The sequence below is a fragment of the Strix uralensis genome, chromosome 10, assembly GCF_047716275.1.
Source record: "Strix uralensis isolate ZFMK-TIS-50842 chromosome 10, bStrUra1, whole genome shotgun sequence".
Taxonomy (NCBI): Eukaryota; Metazoa; Chordata; class Aves; order Strigiformes; family Strigidae; genus Strix; species Strix uralensis.
Genome location: NC_133981.1, coordinates 13,559,669 through 13,580,487, shown reverse-complemented (window position 1 = coordinate 13,580,487; position 20,819 = coordinate 13,559,669). Strand labels below are relative to the sequence as shown.

The 20,819-nt window shown below is 49.2% G+C and overlaps 1 protein-coding gene across 2 annotated transcripts in view; it reads right to left on the bottom strand.

Moving 5' to 3' along the window:
- Positions 1-20,819, bottom strand: part of LMCD1 (LIM and cysteine rich domains 1) — a 36,650-nt gene that overhangs the window by 4,386 nt on the left and 11,445 nt on the right. For both annotated transcript variants that reach the window (XM_074879224.1, XM_074879225.1), the window contains exons 2-5: positions 14,741-14,829; positions 11,855-12,110; positions 6,298-6,633; positions 257-472 (exon numbers count right to left, since the gene is read on the bottom strand). In XM_074879224.1, the coding sequence (XP_074735325.1) occupies positions 257-472; positions 6,298-6,633; positions 11,855-12,110; positions 14,741-14,829 (897 nt within the window). The remainder of the gene's footprint in view (positions 1-256; positions 473-6,297; positions 6,634-11,854; positions 12,111-14,740; positions 14,830-20,819) is intronic.

Genomic DNA, 20,819 nt, shown 5'->3' with positions numbered 1-20,819 from the left:
GTACTATAAAACCATCAGGTTTTAAATGCAGCTAGAGCTGGATTGTTGCTCTGGGATAGATCCGGCGCAGCTAGCCGAGACCATCCTTAACATCACACCGCTTCACCCCATTTTCAGGAACCTCCAGCTCCTCAGAGAAGCCACAGCCCTGGGGCCCAGCACCAGGAGGATGCCACATCCCAGGAGGTGCAGGCAGGCGAGCAGGTTAGGGCCAGAAAAACCCTGAATTTAGCGGGGGGAAGCGGGAAGTCCCTACCTCATCACAGCCGGCGCAGCGTGGCCGGAGGCTCTCGCAGTAGTGGCGCCCGCACCAGGCCGCCCCGCTCTTCCAGAAGTAGATGAGGTCAACGAGGGGCTCAGCACAGCGGCAGCAGACGAAGCAGGCTGGGTGCCACTGGCGGGAGTAGCCAGCCCTGTCAGCGTACACCACCGGGCAGTCCCCCGGCACCACCTGCTTGCAGGTCTCGCAGTGCTGCAAGAGAGAGGCAGCAGGGTGAGCACAGGGCCAAGTGGGAACAGAGCCCCGATGTTCAGTGCATGGGATGGATATTTACTTCTCATACTGATTCGTGGCACCATTGCCACCCCTGGAAGGGTTCAAGGCCAGGCTGGATGGGGTTTTGAGCAACCTGGTCTAGTGGAAGATGTCCCTGCCCAGGGCAGTGGGGTGGGATAGATGATCTTTAAGATCCCTTCCAACCCAAATCATTCCATGATCTTTTCAATGCATCTTTCTCCACTGTGCAGCTGGTAAGAAGCACAATTAGCAAAACACAACACTACAATCTCCAAGCACAACCTCAACGCTTCCCACTTCTGCAAAGCCTGAAGGACCTACTGTGTTCCTGCTTGACACCCCATAGCACCAAGGAGGACAGTGGAAATAAAACACTTAATTCCAGGACCACTAAGATGTGCAGCTTAAGTTGTTTTTGTTTGAGCTCTTGTTCTGTGAGGGGAACTTGAAAATACCGAAGCCAGATTTTCAGCTGTATCAGCCTGGGAGGGCCAGCAAATACACAGTTGGAAATGAGGCTGTAGACACAGAGCAGTGAGGTGGAAGAGCAAGGAAATGCTAAACTGAAGAGAAAGCAAGGGTTGCAGCTCAAGAAAAGTGCTGGGAAAAACATCTCAGCAGTGCAGTAGGACTCAGACAACACAGAGGGCATCACAGGGCACCCACAGCCAAAAGAACCAACATCCCGAGGTCTCTCACTCCACATCCTGTGCAAACATTTGGACCAGTGCTACATATGGACAGTGTCAAGCTGTAATACAAAAGTTACTATAAATATGTATATTTGCCAGCATTTACCTGGAATACTGTTTACCCCCTTCCAGCCAGATCCTCAGACAGGTAAAAATAGCACCAGGCACCATCAGCTAAGTGTCTGGCCTTTGGGAACCCCCCCAAGCTAAAACCAACCTTCACTAAAAGCCAAAGGTTCTCCAAGAAAGAGTCAAGACATCCTACAGTGCAGAAGTGCAGCACGTCAAAGACAGTATTTTGCATAGAGATTAGGAACTTTGTTCTTTTCTCCCAGTTTTTTAATATATACATCTACACATAAGACAGATGTCACTCTAGAGAGTTCAGCACAGCCCTTTCAATTCATACCAGTCCAAAGACACAGAATTAGATCTGGCTAATCTGAAGATTAATTAGCATCTATGCTTATTACACATAAGACCAACTGAGTTCACTCTTTACTGTGCCTGCAGAGTGACACTGCGATTAGTTAAGAGCAAGCTTTAAGCTCTCCTCCCTGAAGCTGATGGGCTGTTATTTAAGTTTCCATTTAAGTCTGGACAGTCCAGGTCAGGCTAATAGCTTCTGAGGCTGTGCTCTGTCACTCCCTAAAAGAAATGCTCTTGCGTAGGGGCTGGGGCCTCTCCCAGCAGAGCCCTTGGCTGCAAGGCCAGACTTGTACTAGTAATCTCCGCAGCAGCCTGGCTAAGGCTTTTATGAAACCAAGATGCAGCATGAAGCAGCTGGTGGGTCATGTGTGTGGTGGTTTGAGCTGCTGTGTCCCCCCTCCAGCACGCTCCAGACAACACAGGGTCCGGGGCCGGGAATTTCCCTGGGCTCAGATAATGGACTTTGCTTACAAACACTCCGATCTAAGTCAACAAGCTTCTAATAGGGGGTAGACAAGACACAAAAATAAAATTTCTCAGTAGAAGGTAACCTAACAGCTCCTGAGCTGCAGGAGGACATTGGGGATGGGGCAGAGACTGGGGGGGGGGGCGGAGGGTTGGAACACGACACACGACAACACCACACACCTTCCACAGGGCAGCTGTGGTCCATGTCCTGAGGAACACCACCCCAATGCCACCACAGCCTGGGAAACCCTGCACTGGAAGCACAGGACCCACTGTGATCCTCCCTGCTACAACTCCAGTAAGGCAGCAGCAGACAGGGTCTCTCGGGGGGTGCAGGGGGAGGGGGGTTTCTGTGAGCTCTTCAAGTGTCAAACTGAAGACAAGTTCCCTGCTATGTCCAGCCCCTTTGGCTCACTCAGGGCACAAGTGCTAAACAGACCTTTCTTTGCATCTAGGGAGTTTTCTTAAACTCATTTCTCCCTTTACACAGCAGAAGGCTACAGGCCTACCTACACCCACCAAGTGGCTTGGCTTTGTTTAATTACTATTATTTCTAGCACACCACACATTTTGCTGTTGTCTCCTCCTTCCTTCAGTCTGGATTTTCAGTAACTGCCCTGCAGTCCCTGGAGCGGTTCCACCACGCTGACGGGCATCTCCTATTTTACCAGGAAATCCAGCATGACAAACGAAGGCAGCGCAAGAGGAGAAACAAAATGTTTCCTGGCTTGGCTTTTCTGCAAGTCTGAAAGGGGATATGTCTGCTGACACTGCTCCTTCCACTGCAAAGGGCTTCAGACGTGTTTCCAAGCAGTCCCAAGACCCACGCCAGCGAAGGAGTGAATGCAGCACGGGACAGAAGCTGTGCTATTCCTGGTCTGTACAAACAAGAAAACAAAGATGTAAAGCTGCTCCCGGCACACCAGCCTGGCTGCTGGCAAGGGCAGGCGTGCACCAATGAATTCTGCATCCATCATACAGGCCCAAGGCCATATTTTTCCCTGTGTCCCCAATACCTCCTCAAGGCACCAGATTTGGGTGACTCCAGGCACCAGAGCCCAACCTTGCTGCTGCCTCCACGCTGTCAGCCCCAGAGGAGCTGCCAGGCCCATCCATCCCAGCCCTGCTTATCTTGCAAGATCTAACAGTGAGAACAAACACCAGCAGCCTTCCAACTCCGAGCTCAAGTTTCTTGCCAATAAGAACTGTTAAAAAAACCAACTTATTTTGCTGTTTCTTTCTGTGGCAATTATCCACAGAGCTTTTCCTAAGCATCATATAACTTCCATCCCCCTGCCATATACACACTAAATAAAAAGTGGCTCTTCAAATTTAAGATGGGATTAGAGCTTGGTACTCGTTTTACATCTCCATTGCGTAGGGAGGAGTGAAGACTTTATTAGCCAAGTTACCAGAGGTGCTGGCCAAGAAAGTATCCCTTTCTCCTCAGCTTTTTCAACCTTGCTCTCTCCGCTGGCTGCTATTTTGCAGTGACAGCTCCCACACAAGGAGCTCCCCAGACACCACGAGGCTTCCCCTGAGCGCTCGCTACATTGCCAGCCTCAAGCTTTTTGAGACAATGCCTAATTTTGATCAACTGCTTCAGGATTTGATTTGATTCCAACACAGTGGCTTCTAACATGAGAAGACTTTCTAGTTCTGATGGGGTTAAAGACAATTTTATGCTCGGTGGAGAACATTCAGCTCATAGGACAGACTTATTACAGTGGTGGGGCCCCTCTCTGCAGCCGAGACAAGTTCAAAGAGCTGTTTGAGTTCAGATGCCTCTCATGGCAATTTACATTGGCCCTGTATGTTTTCCTTTACACACCAATTTCAACACAGCTGGCCTGAGTGTGCAGTAAGAGGTTTAACCACCTTAGCACTGGGACCACACAGACACCCAAGGAAATCACTCCAGCTTGTTTCTTGGTGCAGCTTTGGTGCCTTCTGGGTTCATTCTCTTCTAGAGCAAGAGTAGTGAGGTTTTTTTGTTATTTTTCCCCCCCACATCCAACATCCATAAACCTGTAGTTCAGATTCACACCTTGATCTGAAATAGGGTGAAATCAAGCTGCTGGTGCCAGTTAAGAGGTTTGGTGCTCAATAAATTCAAATCTGTGTCCTACTTCTAATGGACTCAATAAAGAAACATTACACAAACTGCTTGAGAATCAGGATCTCCAAAACAAGCTATTCAGCACCCTATTTTCCCCCTACACCCTTGAACCAAAGGCACTCATATCTTCCCAAAAAGCCTCCTTCCCTGCTGCCACCCTGCAGGTCTTTGAGGGTTGGAACAAACATGCTCCCAGATGAGGACAGCATGTCCTGGAGCAGCACCCATGGGCATTGCCTGTGGCACCCCAGCGAGCAGTGGAGGGGGAGGCTCAGGAAGGGGACCAGGCATCATGTTTAACACTCAAGTTTTAGGAGACACACAGGAGATGGTCACACAAGTAGAGAGGTACCTAAACCTCCACATCTGGAGGGTGCTGAGCTACATTTCAACCCTGAATACATTGACAACATCAAAGCCTCCAGTGCTGTTGGCTTCATGCACTTCATTTCTCAGTCCCTTTACATCTATTCTCTGTCTTCATATAGCTTATTCTGCTCACATCTTTCAGCCTCACACAAAGTGCTGTATCTCATTTTTCTAAGGCAGAACGTTCCTTCCAGTGCAGTTTTGCGAAAGCCAGTACACTTCATGGAAGTTTAGCACATGTCAGATGTTGGGACACAGCCCATTGGTACCAGGTCACCTGCATTAATTCCTGCACAGGAGATCAGATTAAAACAGGCAGCGTTTTGGTAGAGGGGGATCTGCCTTCAGCACAGCAAGAAACCACAGCACTTCGCAGTCTGCTGCGAGCCACGCTGCACAGTGTGCTGGTCAAAGAGGATCTCTTGCAACTGCTTTTGAAGCTGTTCCATTTTTCAGCTAGTGTCTCTAGAAAAATGATGCTTTAAAGTACAGAGAATAACATCCCAGTTATGTATTTACTTGGAAGGACAAACTTGCAGTCTAAATAAACCCTCATTGCTAAGATGACTTTTATTAATGAGTTTAATGGAAACCTTCCTTTTTTTGGCTATTTTTTTAGCTTAAAATTCTTTGTCCAATTCAGTATTTTGTTGCAACAGTGAAAAACTCTTACTGTATCACCGGACTCTGAAAGTCAGATGCACGTTAACAGAAAAGGCCACAGCCGAGGGGAGACATTACCCAATATGGAATGAAAATGAAAACTGCTCTGAACATGTAACAATCTCAGTGTAGTGATGGCTAGAAAAATCTTGTGTTAAAACACTCAGACACCATTTTTTCCCAGCTTTAAATCATCTGCTGCAAGTCACCCTCATAAGGGCCAGTATGAAATATTTTCACTCATCATATTTTATGATAAGCATTTGTTCAGCAACCAGAACGGCCACTTCAGACAGTGCTGGGAGAATTTAAATCTAAAAGGGTGATAGGGAATCTCAATCATTTCCCTGTGGAATTGTATTTCTATGCCCAGGGACATGTATGCTCTGTTCAAAGTTCCCCAGAGAGATTACAGCCCTGGGAGCACTATCGCCACGTTCACGGCTTTGCATTAATTAGACTGAGCCACCACCTCCTGTCACATGGGGTCTCTGCACTTGTGCTGCCCTGGAAACCTGGCTGGAAATGCTGCTCACTAGCTCACGGTGAAACAGTTTCTGATCTTGAGTACCTGACTGGTGCACAATCATCCAGGGAGGTGTCATGTCCAATCTTTCAGAGCTGCCAAGAATCCAAAGGTGAAGTCACTGGCTCCTACAGCTAATGGAAACAATTTACTGACCTTGGTGGTTCAGCACAGCTTTCGCTGGGGAGGGAGGACATGAAGGAGATGACCCCCCCTTCCTCACCCTTGTTCAATGGGCACTTGTGCTCAGCAGCAGCACACGAGTGGTCCCACACCAGGGTCTTTTGCAGTGCTCAAGATGCAGCTCAGCATCGCAGCATTGCTCTGGGAGTTTGGGGAAGCACTGCAGCAGGCTCGGAGGAGCTCACGGGAGCACTATTGTGAACTGGGAACAGATAACCCTGGCTGGTGCAGCCTTTTTCTCCCCTAGTTGAGTCTGAATCCGTCCCCTGGAAGCTCCCCAGCCTCCAGGCAGAGCGGGGACACCCCTGCCAGCCTGTCCCACAGCACTCACGTAGTGCCCCGCCGTGGGCGCGCTCTCCAGGGCCCCGTTGGTGGTCTCAGGGGGTTTGCCGGCAGAAATGCTCTTGTCCTGTGCCTTCCCCTCCTCCTTTCCGCCGCCGCCCTGGCCCGGCAGCGCCACCTCCCCAACGCCTAGCGCTTCAGCTTTATACTTCTTCACGAAGTCTTCCATCAGCTTCAGCTCGCCCTCAGTGAGGCCGCGGCACTGTGATGGGTCCTGGTCATAGAGCGGGAGTTGTCTCATCAGCTGCCGCCGGCGATAGTAGGCCCCGTCTGTCCCCGCCACCGGCTGCATCTCCTTCGGGATCAGCTCCATGTACTGCATGGCCTGGGAGGAGAGAAGAGCATTGGCAGTTACTCTGAGCCGCTGAGGGAAGTGTGAGCTTTCTTTGCAACAGATGCTCCGTTCATCTTACGGAGCTGGGGCAGAAAATGTGCCCCTTCCCCTCCCTTCTGCCTTTGAGTTGTTCCAACCTACACTTCAGAAATAAGAGGCTGAACTGGCTCAGATGCAAGTAGCAGCTAGGTTATATTGTTAATAATTTCATCCTCAGAAAACAGGTTGGGGACTTTTTGGTTTTGCTTTTTTTAAAGAAATAAAACCAAAACAGACTCCCCAGGAAAGCAAAGCGGCAAAGACTTGCTTCACTAGTTTGCTCCCAGATCCCAACACACCCTCCCTTGCTGGCATTAGAACGTCACTATTCCAGGTAATTTGACAACAAGGCTGCTGAAAAGACCAGAAACCCATAAACATCAAAACCCAAGACCAGGCAGCTTCCTACTGTCTCGTGCCAGGACAGGGAGAGCTCTGGGGAACAGGTCAGGGGCTGCACCAAGAGCACCCCATAGCCCTCATGGGCTGTGTGCAGCATATTTTACAGTAAAAGATCCTCTTTTATCAATTAAAACCAAAAATCTTAATACAGGAAATGGAGTCAGATAGCACTTGAGTCTGTAGGCAACACTGACAGCCACCAACTCTACCCGACTATTGATTCTGAAGTAAAGGGAAGGTGTTTGGTCACCAGTGCCCTGCAACATGGAAAGTAAATGCCAAGAAAATATCCAAAATAAAGTCCCCTACTCAGCTGGCCACTAGACACTATCTTAGAAGCAAGTAAACTGATCTTGTGAGAGCTCTGTCCCACGCTGAACTAGTGCTCGTGGGACAGTGGGGTCTGTATAGTTAACTTCTTCTGGCCTGGTGCTAACGGGAAGGGAGTTTCCCACTCAAGGCATTTTTCCTATTGTAGTGTGAAGAGCTAAGGGGCAGCCAGTTGGCGCTCTGCCATCCTGTTTTAAAGACCAGCATCCAGCTGCATTAGATTTGTTTCTTACTTGGTCAGCATTTGAAACTGAATTTTAAAAAAGTAGAGAAGCAATTAACTGTTCAGTGTACATAGTCTGGTTCAGTACGGCCTTTTAACTACAGAAATGTTTGCACGACACTGAACAACTCATCACATCTGTAAAAGCTTCAAAGTCAGCTTCCACCTCAGCTACTTCCAGCCAGACAGCAGCATTGCAGGGCAAGATTCCAGCCTGAAGACTTGCAACAGCAATAGATAAATGATTTTATGGAGGCAGGGCTTCTTCCCCGTTTCTTGGAGCGCACATTAACATTGCTGCACGTTACGATATTGGACACCAACACCCAGTCTATGGTGTGTGTGCAACAGCAGGATTGCTACCCAGGAGTTTACTGGGGGAGAGCTGTTGCCCTGTGGGAGAAGGTGCTGCTCAGGTGTAGTGGGTCAGAGAGCTGCAGGATGCTGCAGAAGTGATCTGGTGCAAGATGGCTTTCACAGAAGTGAGAAATCCTAATAGGAACTGCAGAAACAAGAGAGACTTGAATTCCCTGACAGCTCCTCCCAGGCTGCACACAGGCGCTGCCCCACAAAATAAGGATACTGCTGGTGGTATCAGACAACCAGAGAGAAAAGCAACCAAACTCTTGGTGCTGTATGACTGAATGTTAGGACAGCGTATGCTATGCAGCCTGTGCCGCCTTGGTTCAGCCAGAGCACTAGCAGAGCAGTAACACAGTAGGATCTTAATGGAAGAAATTCTTAATCCACTATAAATGTGCCAAGACTAATGAACACTTACACCAGAGCTACGAGAGCAGCACGTGCAGCTGAAGCGTCTCGTTCCACTCCACCACCAGACTCTGCACTGCCAATGCAAAATGTCTGTGCTGAAAGCGAGAGAGAAAAGCGAAGCCTCCAGCCTTTCTTAACAGTACAGCTGGACTGCTCGGTGGCAGGTTTCAGTACCTGCCCAGACATCTGGTGGGATTTCACTCCTTGATCAAGAGAATGTTTAAAGTTATAATTGCACATCATAAAATGTGTCCAGAGAACAGATCAGGGAAAAAAATTCAACCTGACACCAAAAATCAAAATCAAGGATAATAAAAAGTTGTTTCTCCTGCTGCTACCATGCAGCATTACAGTCAAATGCTTTACTATGTTGCCTTAGCACAGATAATGTTGAGAAAGAGCCCTAAGTTTTCACTGTTAACTACTGGATTTTAGAACTATTTTATGGTCTGTTCTTTTCACTTCCCCCAAGGACCCTGAATATCTACTTCATAACTTCTCCAGGCACAGCTTGATGAAAACACACTCTGAACTTCCTCCTATTATTGGACCATCCACTTCAGGACAACAATATTAAAAACAATCCCAAGTTTCCAGACTGCCTTCAGAAGGAAATCACTGGAGCAAGTCAGTTCTGCACTAAAAGCTTTTTGGCCCAAATCCCTTTTGAGCTATCCCGAGAATGGCTGACATCCAGCATTTCTCCTAAAAGTTTGTCAAGTTGATCTTCAAGCCAAAATTTATCAAGGTTGTCTTCAAAACCCCTGCACGTTGTTTACTTGAATCAAGATATCCTTTCAGGCACTACCAAGAGTTCCAAAGCTTTTGGGGGGCATGTACCCTCCAAGCTGCCCCTTACCAGCACCATAGGGACTAGTTTGTTCCCTACAGTCTCCGCTGCATGGGGCTGCATTTGGGGTCACCCCAAACACATGCTCACAAGGGGGTACAGTCAGGGCTCAGGCCCAAAGAAGAAAGCAGCCCAGCAGCCACAGCTTTGGCCATCCTTCGCAGTAAGGAGCCAACCCTGTGCTGCAGCCAGCCCATCGAGCAGCGAAACCTGGGTTTCTGATAAATCCCGGGCTGAGTAGCGTGTTTAATGAATCAGGCTGGGTGGGCAGAGTGCCATCATTGTTCTCCCCATCTCTCACGAGCTCCCTGATTCCCCGCGGGACCTGCGGAAGGCAAACAGTTGTTAAACAAACATTCCTGCTGGGCCAGCTCCTACCAAAGAAAAGGCTGCAAGCATCGGCATGACAATTAATCAGCCGGGCAGTTGGATGTGTGGGAGTCTCGGTCCCTCATTAAAGCCCAGTGGTCCGCTCCAATGAACACCACTGACCCCAACTGCATTCCCAGTACAGACTTCAAGCCACCCCCAGTCAGCCTTTCCAAGGGGGTAAGGGCAACTGAGTCTTGAGAAACAGTCAGTCTGCCTCTTGGGTCTGCAGCTGCAATTTCACATTTGTTTCCCCAATTCTTCTTTTAAAAAAATCTGGTTGCAATTTTCAGCAGCTTTAAACTATTTGTTTAATTTGAAGAGCAAAAGCTGTCCACTAATGACAGTGTAATATACGATGTTTTTAGTACCACAACACAGTTAAAAGCCAGTTAAATGCTTTCCCTCAAGAACTGCTCTGCTGGCTAACACTTCCACACCCCAAAAACCACTTCCATTCGTTCCCACATGGCAATATCGCTCGCCCAGACAGAAACCAGGCGCGGGAGGGAAGGTGGGGCTGGGGGCTTGTTTTCAGATCCAGCCTTCGGCATGGGACCACGCTTCCCATCTCCCCTTTTTACCCTGAGCTCTCTTTACAAAACCTAAACAAATATTTTTTATTGGACCGGACTATGTTCGGCTGTAAGGAAAAAAAAAATCCCAGCTCCAGCACTGAGTCTGGGAGGGGTTCCTCAGGCAGCAGGGACAGGCAGAGTTCAGGCCCACACAGGCAGGAGCTGTGGGCAGGATGCTCCCAGGCCTTGGCATGACAAACTGGTCCCTGGGAGAGGAAATGCCATAAATCTGCTGGGGACTGGGATGGGCTGGTGCTGCACCTCAACCGAGGCAGTGGGAGGGTCCCTGGGCAGAGGGGGTCCAAGCCCAGCACTGCCAGAGGATGTTTTCCACTGGAGCAACACTATTCTGTGAGTGGGAGCCCTGAGGCACAACCACCCGGCTGCCTACCACCGCCAAAAGAAATTAAACCCCCTTTCCCACCTCCTCCGCTTGCCCAGCAAGTCAGAGCTGAAATGAAAACAGCATTACAGAGAAGTTCAGCCACGAAGGAAACACTGTCAGCACACTGCTCTGGCTCCGTGTCGGCGCTCGTCCAGAGCCGAGGTGATGCAGCATTCAACAGGAAACAAGGCTGTGTTCTGGGGAGGTTTGGGGCCATTCTGTGATTTACAGAGGCACAAGTGAGCACTAGTTACACTCCTGGTTAATAAATCTGAGATGCCAGGCCTATTTTAAGTCCAAGATTTTAATGACTACCTCAGCAAGCAAGGAAAATAATTACTATATGAAAGGCTACAGTTATTTTGCCCTATTAAAGCCCATATCCGTACCAGAATAATTTAGAAGCACAGCACTGGATTTAGATGCAGCATTACTTCTTTCCACATTGATTTAATTTCTCTGCTTTCGAGAGACTAAAGCGTAATTTCCTGAGGTGTTTGCTGAAAAAATCCTCCAGGTTAGGGGAAGTGTCCCAGCTACCTCCCTCCACCTGCACTGGCTGGTCCTGGGACAGGCTCACACCCAGATTTGCAGATCAGACTCAACAAGCCTCTCCAACAGGGAGGTCAAAGCCCAGGACAACTCTTCCTGCCCAGATAAACCACCCAAAGAGCTTGTCTCCACTGTTTCTCCCAGAAGCCCAGCCCAGACCCGCCTTGTTTGAAAAGTATGGAGACAGTCTCAGGAGTTAACTTGTCCTGGGGCTGTCCCATGGTTTGCAGAGCCTCCTGGGTGCCCTCCTGGGGGTGTTTAAGGAGAGGACCAATCCCATCCCCCCTGAGAAGGCCTGGAGGAATTTCTCCTGCATCCAGCCTGGGCTTTGGGAGCATGCAAACGCCTGCGTGGGCTGCACAGGCGTGGTACAACTGGCAGGACAGCAGGGATGGGATGTCTCCACAGCAGTGTTTTTATTGGACATGAGCTTTACCCAAGTAGTGAGCTTTGTAGTTGTAAAACCCATTAAGATTTCTCCTAGAAATGTAAGCAAACCTATAAAAACCTGAAGGCAATCCATTCCCCTCTCCTACCTACTCTGGTTATTTACGCGGTTTTCCGAAATACAAAGTGTTATGTACATTTTTTGCTCTCTGAGGCAAACCATATGTTTTACTATTTTTGCCTGATAACTTTATTCCAGAGCTGAGTTATGTTCTCCATTAAGCAACACAACTACCGGCCAAATGTGCTGTGGATCATCTTACCAGCTTCTGGGTGAGCCCTGGCGGAGCCCACTCGTATGTGATGGTGTCGAAGGTGGGGTCTTTCCGAGAGACGATGGGGTTGGTGATGATCATGCGGTTCCTTTTGTAAATGCGAACGCCATCACCTCCTTTCACCCGGGCGGTGAGCGTGGCGTACTTGGAGTCCGACAGCAGGCGCCCAATTTTCCGATCATCCTCCAGGTCTGAGCTGAGGCTGTGATCCTCCTGGCTGCATTTGCACGACTTGCAGATTTTCCTGTGGGTGAGAAGTGAGATCACCCTTCTGATGCAAGCTGGGCCACGGTGGGCACGTGATCATGTGATGGCTGAGCCATGGAGTGTCACCCTCTCCCAAAGGTTAAATGCAGACCAGGGTTATGGCGTAAGACAAAAGGCTCCTGTGGCCTGAGCTGTGCATGGGAATTCAGCACGATTCATAGAATCATCGAATGGTTTGGGTTGGAAAGGACCTTAAAGATCATCCAGTCCCACCCCCCTGCCATGGGCAAGGACACCTTCCACTAGCCCAGGTTGCCCAAAGCCCCGTCCAACCTGGCCTTGAACCCTTCCAGGGAGGGGGCAGCCACAGCTTCTCTGGGCAACCTGTGCCAGCATCTCACAGGGAAGAATTTCTTCCTTACATCTAATCTCAATCTACCCTCGGTCAGTTTAAAACTATTACCCCATGTCCTATCCCTACCTGCCCCCCTCCCCCCGCCCCCCAATAAAGAGTCCCTCCCCCCCTTTCCTGTAGCCCCTTTAAGTACTGGGAGGCTGCTCTAAGGTCTCCCCAGAGCCTTCTCTTCTCCAGGCTGAACACCCCCAACTCTCTCAGCCTGTCCTCACAGGGGAGGTGCTCCAGCCCCCCCATCATCTTCGTGGCCTTGTCTGGACCTGCTCGAGCAGGTCCGTGTCCTTCTGATGTTGGTGCCCCCAGAGCTGGTCACAGCACTGCAGGGGGGGGTCTCATGAGAGCAGAGGGGGACAATCCCCTCCTTCGACCTGCTGGCCACACTTCTCTTGATGCAGCCCAGGACACGGTTGGCTTTCCAGGCTGCGAGTGCATGTTGCTGGGTCATGTCCAGCTTTTCATCCCAGAGGGATCAGCAGCGGCACAGAGCAGAAAGCTGCAAGCCCCTAAGTGCTGTCCCCAGGCAAAAGCAGCCACAGCAGTGCCGACAGAGCGCTGCCTCCCACCCGCCACAGGGAGCTGCCACTGTCTGTGAACTTTGAAAACCCCTTCAAGCATCACTAAATCTCCCACCCTCATCAAGCTCCAACAGCCGAGCACTAGCCTCACATCTTACAAAGCTTTAAATGCCATTAAAAAAGTGACTGCTAAAAGAGGAATTGATACTAGTTGTCTACCATTTTAATTACAATAGCTATAAATCATCAAGTCAAGTCTATAAGGTCACTCTGCTGGACAGCTTTTCCATCAAATGCTAACAGCAAAAAGGACAAACTAACTCTGATGCAATCCCAAGTATTTCAGCAGGATCCTGGAACAAGCATGATTCAAACGAGCCTTTGAGTCAATTAAAAACCCCAAAAGTAGTGATTCAACCAAACAAGTGTGTTGAAGTTTGGATTTCCACACAGCTGAGGTACTGAAGCGGGAAAGGGAAGGCTGCAGGACACAGTTGCATGCCACCACGGTGAAGTATTTCAGCAGCACACCTGCAGACCGCACCGCTGCCACGGCTGCACAGCCAGCAGCAAACAGGAGCTCTCCCAGCTCACAGAACAGTCTAGTGTTGTGCAAGAGAACCTCAGAGGGCACTAATGCTTTTTTAATTAGTGACATCTGGATAGGTCCCTTCCATTTCAAAGCCCCCTTTGTTTCTCCCATTTTGGTTTGGAAGCAGATAGGGCAGGGCAGCAGCCCACTGCCCCTGCCCAGAGCCAAGCACGCAGTACTGCTCGGCTCTCACCAGCTGCTGATATTGGTGGCTGTTTACCTAAATTAGTGTTTTCAAGGGGAAAAACTGAAAATAAAGTATCAAATAACAAGATGTTTCTTGCACTTGGCACAGGATTTCAGCCGTCAGGATGCTCAGGACAGCCAGCAGCAATGGCCACTGTGGTGCTGCCAAGCAGGACACAGCACTGAGCCCTCGCAAGGGCTTTGTTCCACTCTGCCAGCCCTGCACCCACGCTCACCCTCAAGGACGAGGGTGACAGACAGGTACTTGGCACGACTCCTGCCGACAGCACCAGATTGTCCTTTTGGTCAGCATTTCCCTGCCTCCATAGCAAGCAAGGACGTGTTTATTCTAACTCATTTCCAAACAATCCAACAGGCAGAGGAGCCCTGCCCTGGCCCACACGCTGTGCAGGGCATCAGGTGGCTCGTGCCGAGCACAGCTCATAGCAGCTTTGGCACCATGTTCCCCTCCCCATGTCCCACCGAACAGCACCAACCATGCAGGGCTGTGCCAGGGACAAGCCCATGGCAGGTGAGGCCCTTCTGAAGGCCAGGCCACCTCACACCCAGCTTTCTCCTCTTCCCAAGCTGCAGGTCGTTGCCAAGACCTGCGCCCAACCTCACAGAGATAGTCTCAACTTCCAGGGAGCAGGCAGTGGTAGCAAAAGAGGAAAAAACCCCACTGCACGAGAGCCTCAGCTTGGTTTAAGCACTTGTGGATGAGGTTTTAACTCAAAAAATAAAAGAGCAAGACCAGTGGGGAAGGGGGATGGAGAGCAGGGAGCATGAGCATCTGCCCAGCTCAGCAGCTGTCCCAGCCAGCCAGTGTGTCCCCTCCACACCTCCCACCACCACCCCAGTGCTCCGCAGCTCTTTGCATTCAAAGCCACAGGAGTCTGAATGTCAGCAGGACCAAAGGGACAGCGTCAGGGCGGGGCCCGTCAAGGCCAAGATGTTACCTCCAAGAATGTGGCTCAAAGCCCGTGCACGTCCCTCTGCAGCGTAAACAAGGCACACCTCTTCCTGACTGTGGCTGGCTCACCGACATCTGGAAAAGAACAGGACACCCGAGTTGGAAAGGCTTTATCCTCAAAGATTATCTGAGACTAGAGTACCAATGTTGTGTTTTGTCCTTCAGATGTTGGATTTCTTCAGCCATGCCTTATATCCCATGAAGCCTCAAACCTCCCAAATGCCATTTGACCTGCTACAAGTTTTTTTAGGGATGCTCGGGATGAACATTTTTGCTTTAAAGTGAGGGAAGATGGCATGTCTGGACCAGTGTGGGTGGGATGGCACATCAAATAATGAACATGCACACACACTGGGCAGCCACCTTAATCTCATGCACAGAGGCCTCAGGTCTCATTAAAAGGTTATTTTCCTTCAGCTTATATATTGCACATGAATCTGTGCAAGTCAGAAATTTCAGGCAGCGAGACATGGAGGTGCACTGCCATGACCTGATGCTAAACTTCTTTTACTGCAGCTTGGACCTCCTTGGTCTTCCTACAGGGGCTCAAGTGTATTTTGGGAATGGGCATGCTCCCATGCCTCTGGCACTGGACTTTACAGGTGGTTTCCATGGTGAACAGGAAACAGGGGAGGAAAAGCAGGAGGGGAAGAAGGGCTGTGGTTGAGCTGCACTTTCTGCTGCTCACTGAAAACAGAAGAAAGTCACCTGTATACATGGGTGCTCACTGCTGCACAGAGATAGTACTAAGAACTTCCCAACAGGAAAGATACAAGCACAAAAAGACACAACAGGAGCCAATAACATTGGAAAATAAACCTATTTTAGTGTCTGTGCTGTGGGTTTATCAGACACGGCTTTCTGAATGTGAAGACTGCAGGAGGGTATGATGGGAGACAAGAAGTACTGCAGGAAGCATCAGGGAGAAGTGACACTACAGGACACTGACTTTATCTTAGCCTGGTTGTTTTCACAGAAATTCTCAGACTCCTGTCTGAAAGACACATTTATTCCCTGTAAAAATGGACTTAAGGAAAACAAGAGCAGTCCCACCCCCAGGACTGCTGCAACACCAGCATCTCAGGAGCTTCGCCCCATCTCAGCAGATCCAACCCTGTGCAGTCAGAGATTAAGCTAGAGAGCAGTCATCCACCTCCGCAAGACCCTAATAGAGGCAGTTCTCAAGGAGCATTATAAAGTGTCACTGCTGCAATTTTCTGACCATTTTGGACCTCACAGTCTGCATTTTCCATTAAGGCTTAACACATACAGGTCTCACACCACCATGCCCTTTTTGGCGCTTGCTCCCATTCATCAAGTTTTTGTAGATCTTTAATCCCTCTCAAGGCACAAGCTTGTTCTAGACATTGACTATTCGTTAAGACTCCATCAGAAGAACAGTTGAGGCTGCAGAGGTTTCTGTTCTAGAGAAGGGTGTTGCCTGCCTGTGCAATATTAATCTATTCCATGTGTGTTTGTGTTATAGTAGTCTTTCATTACAAGATCATACACTATTTAAATCAGTATTTGTTATGCTGCCTCCTGCCCCAGCTCCTTGTCTTCCTTGCCCAGACCCAGCAGTCCCCATCCCCTGCACAGCACAGCCCTCCCCAGCTTCACACAGGGACGGGCAGAGGCCATCCCTGCCAAAACCTGATTTCAAATGGAGGGATCAAGAGCAGTAAAAGAACAGAGGATGTTTTTAAGGTGTGGATTTGGGGGAACATGCTCAGCTCCTTCACTCTGCAGTGGTGTGCATGGTTAAAAAATAAATTCCCCTTTGAGGAGGTTCTGCAAGGACCCTGAGGGCTCCATAGCTCCGCTCAGATGCAAACCCAGTGGTGATGCTGGCAGCCGCTCCTTTCTCCTGTTCCCTCCTGCATCCACCTGTCCCACTCCCAGCACCACCTCCCAGGCTCCTCAAAGCTCCTGCACAGACCTGGGACACCCCAAGGTCTGCCCCGACATTCCAACTCATTCTGCAGCTTTGGGGAGGAAAAGGTTATTTGAAGGCACTCAGGAAAGACATTTAATTTACTTGGAAAGCCCAGTGTTGCTCATAAGGACAAAGCTTTTATGAACAGATGGTTCTAGAAATGGCTGGATGCTGGTTTGCCAATTTTAAGTAGACAAGCCTTTACATGCTTTTTTTGGGCAGAACTATTAAGTCTCCATACAAGGCTGCTCATCCTTGAGAAACACAGCCCAAAGGGTATGAAATGGCCCATTTCAGCTCACTTTGCCCCCAGGACTGCTATTTCATTTGTGCCTTGGCTTTCACCTGTAGTTTTCACCTTATTTTTAACCTGCAGTTTTTTCAGGTATTTTGAAGCCAGTGAAAAGACCTCTCACCCTGGGTATTCATAAAAATACATCTTAAAAACAGTCTTAGCATGCACATACACTCCACCCTGCCTCTACTACCCAGAAAAATAGGACAAGTTTGATTCTCCAGCTATGAGCCAGCTCTCCAGAAGAGATAAAGACATTTCAGATTCCAGCACAGACCACTTACAGTCTTGCCCACTGTGGAACTCTGTGCTAGATACCTACTAACCAATGGTTTTTTTAACTGACTCTGATCTTAATGAGTCAGACAGAAGCTGAGTATAGGCAAGGGACTATGAATGGTTGTTTATTTAAAATACAAACATCTGTATTAAATAAACTCCTTTGGAAGAGTTCCATTACATACGAGGGGGAAAGCGAGGGAAAAGCACTGTCAGTAGCAAGAACCATGTACGTGAACCCCCAACAAGACAACCCAATGCTTCACAGCCCCAGTGCCAGTGCAGGAACTCACAGCCATTTTGGGGGGGGGGGGGGGGGGGGGGCACCAGGCTGTGACCCCCACATGGATACATAAACCCAGTATTTCCCTTTATTTCTTCAGTGTTAACAAGGCCTTTTCTTGGTAATTTATTCAAACTGGTAATTTGTTCTACTTGTCCAAGTATGACTTCTGCTTCACATCCCAGGTCCAAGTTTAACTGAGGTTAACTGCTCTTTACTCAGTCTAAACCCCAGGGAAGTACCTATTGAATCAGTACTCCCCAGAACACCCTTGCACCCACCCTCCAGAGCAGGCTGGCACTACCCATCACCCCAGTTAGCCAGAGGATCTGTGTCCAGGCTGCTAGAGTGGTTTTGGACACCCACCCGACTCCAGACACTGCCACAGAACAGCTTGGGCATGACTGTGCGTTGGCAAGGGCAGGACGAACATCCCAAAGGCTGGCAGAGCTGGGATCCAGCACGTGGTGCCCCACACCACAGACAAACAGCCAGCTCACAGAGGGACAGACAAGTCCAACAAGTGCTTCTGACCCCAGGGGCACCCTGCAGCACAGGCTGTCCCTGTGAGGCTTACCAGAGCGAGGCAGGCTGCACCCCTCCACCTCCTGACCTGGCATGGCACCTCTGCCAGCACCCTGGGAACTGCTTTTGAACTTCCACTGTTGTCTCACCTCAGTTACACATTTACTCAGCCCAAACAAATGCAGTTAAATGGATCACATTTAATAGACCAAAGTCACAGCTCTTATCTTAAGCTGCCATTGTTGTTTCACTTGAACCCACCCATTGGCATCAACAGGCAAACCTTGCCTTGGGGTTATACAACAAAAGCTGATCATCCATTTCCTGAAGACAGAACTAAACAAGTCCTAGCCCTGATCTTTGGCCACAAACTTCTTCAGACGTGTGTAGAAAACCTGGTCACTGGCCCTCTCATTTATTCACTGCTCTAGCCAGGACCATACCACATGCCTTTGGCCAGGAGCTCCAAATCTCCTTGGAAACTCATGTTGGTAGGTGTCAATGGCATCACTCACCTTGCAAGCTAGTTGTGAGGATGAAACTACAGGAAAAGATTTGGGAGAAACAATGCAAAACCGGAGAGGCTCTTCAAGACAACACATGGCTCCTGAGCTAGCTCAGGTTCCCCTGCCCTCAGAGATGTAGGTCTCCAGCAGGAAGGGAAGGTGCTGGGATAGCAGCTCAGGTGGCCCCGTGAAGCCTCGGGGACATCCCTGTGGCATGGACAGATGTCACCAGGAGCAGCCTGAGCGAACAGACTTGAGCCCCCTCCACATGGGGACGGGACATTTACCCACCAATCGCTGCATCACCCTGCCCTGACAGCTCAGAGCCCTCCAGGCAGCATCTCCTCTCCACGACTGGAAGCACAGCCACGTCTCTCTTTGGAGGACAGCGTTATTCCTCGCTCCCTCGGAAGTGGAGGGAGGTTTGAGCCACTCATTTCCACCGCTGCGCAGGGGCCAAACATAATAGGGGTTGCTGCCTGTTTTTCAGGCTGCCTGGTCAGCAGGACTTCCTGCCCAGATATGGAGCTTCTCCTCACAGCTCCGCTCCAGCTCCTCAAATATGCTTAAAAGGAGATTTCTTTAAAAAAAGACACAGCAAAAAACCCAAACCCAGTAAGATAATGCAAAACAAATGGTCCCCAACTATCTTAGACTCCACCTATGCCCAAGCCCATTTGGGAACAGCAGTGTTAAACAAAGAGATACTGAAGTTTAAGATAAAAAGTTTGAAGACATTTGTAATGCTTTTAAAAAAAAGCCTGTGTCAACAAACTGCTTGGAAGAAAAGCAAATTGTGCTCACCATGACTAGATATACAATGCATTTTAAGATTTCTGGTTTGGCTTTTTTGTCTTATAGCATTCTTGCTATTAAAAGAGGGAAAGCAAGACAGTGCAGAGGAAATTCTTAGGTAGTGAAATGATAGGAAATTGAGGCCATTCTACCCACAAAAACATCTCTGAACAATCTCAGGAATATGCCAGTAATATCATGGTTCACTGTTTTACTGGCCAAAGGCAAGGTCATCCTAGGCACTGGTAAGTTCACTCAGTGGTTAGAAAATAGAGAGCCTGTAATGAGAAGTGACAAGGCAAAAACCCAAACATGGTTCCATCCTGGTTTAGAGTTTGAGGACTCCTTTGGAAGGGAGCACTGAGCCTCTGAGGCAGGTCTGGCAAGATGGACCCCTGGTTAGAAGTTATAAGCAGGTCAGAGTCCAGCTCTACCAGCCTGCTCCATTTGCAGCTCAGCTGAGACTCAGAAGGTTTTTTCTGTGTACCATCACCCTCTGCCATGCCCAGCCCAGCCCACCTTGGCCAAAGACCCTTTGCCAAAGGGTCTGCTAAAGCTAGTCTGACAACTGAGTTTGGTGCAAGGGTCCTCAATGGCACACAGAGAAAACTGTTTTCACATTCATGTGACTTAAATCCTTCCAAAAAGTGGAAGCTTCTTTCTACTCTCCTCACAATTAGTTCAGTGCCAGAGATTTAGTACTTCCACAAAGAGGAGACTTCAGACTAAGTTTACATGTTTCCCAGTGAAGGCTCCTCTAGGAACAACCATGCCCAGGCTAATGCTACAGGCAGACAGGCCAACTTCTAGACCACAAACGGGCTGAACTCAGACCTGCCAGTGCTCAGGCACACCAGCACAGGCCCTCAGAAATGTCTCCTCCCTTCTCGAGCTGCATTTACACAGGTATAACCTGATATATATGGACACAGAGCCTCATTAGCCATCATGGTGTTTTGTGGTCTCCACACACCTATTGGTAAAGCCATAGTGATGAACAGCTCACTGTCAAAGGCATCCATAGGGAAACGGCTGCTGAGATCCTCCTGCAGACGGTGATGAGCAGGCTGACGTGCTGCACAGCAAGGAAAACAGTGCCTTGGGATGTTTGGGATGTGTTTAACATCTCTGCTTTATATAGCCACCGACATACAGGCACACTGCTCCTGGGACTCTCATTCCATGAGACCCAGCTGTTTTATGGAGTAGTGAGTAGTAGAAATTTAATGTTAATATAAAATTTTCACAGAGCTTACAAGAAGGCCAGTTTGGGAAAGCTAACATCCTAATGTTCTCCACTAATAGCTGCTTTTGCAGAGAGGTTGGTTTATTCTCAGGTCACTGCAGAACTGGGAAGCCCCACTGAACATCAGTAACACACAGCTTAACCCACCAAGTGCTACGAGAACCCATAGCAATATTCTGCTTTCCTTTAAGGACTTTAAT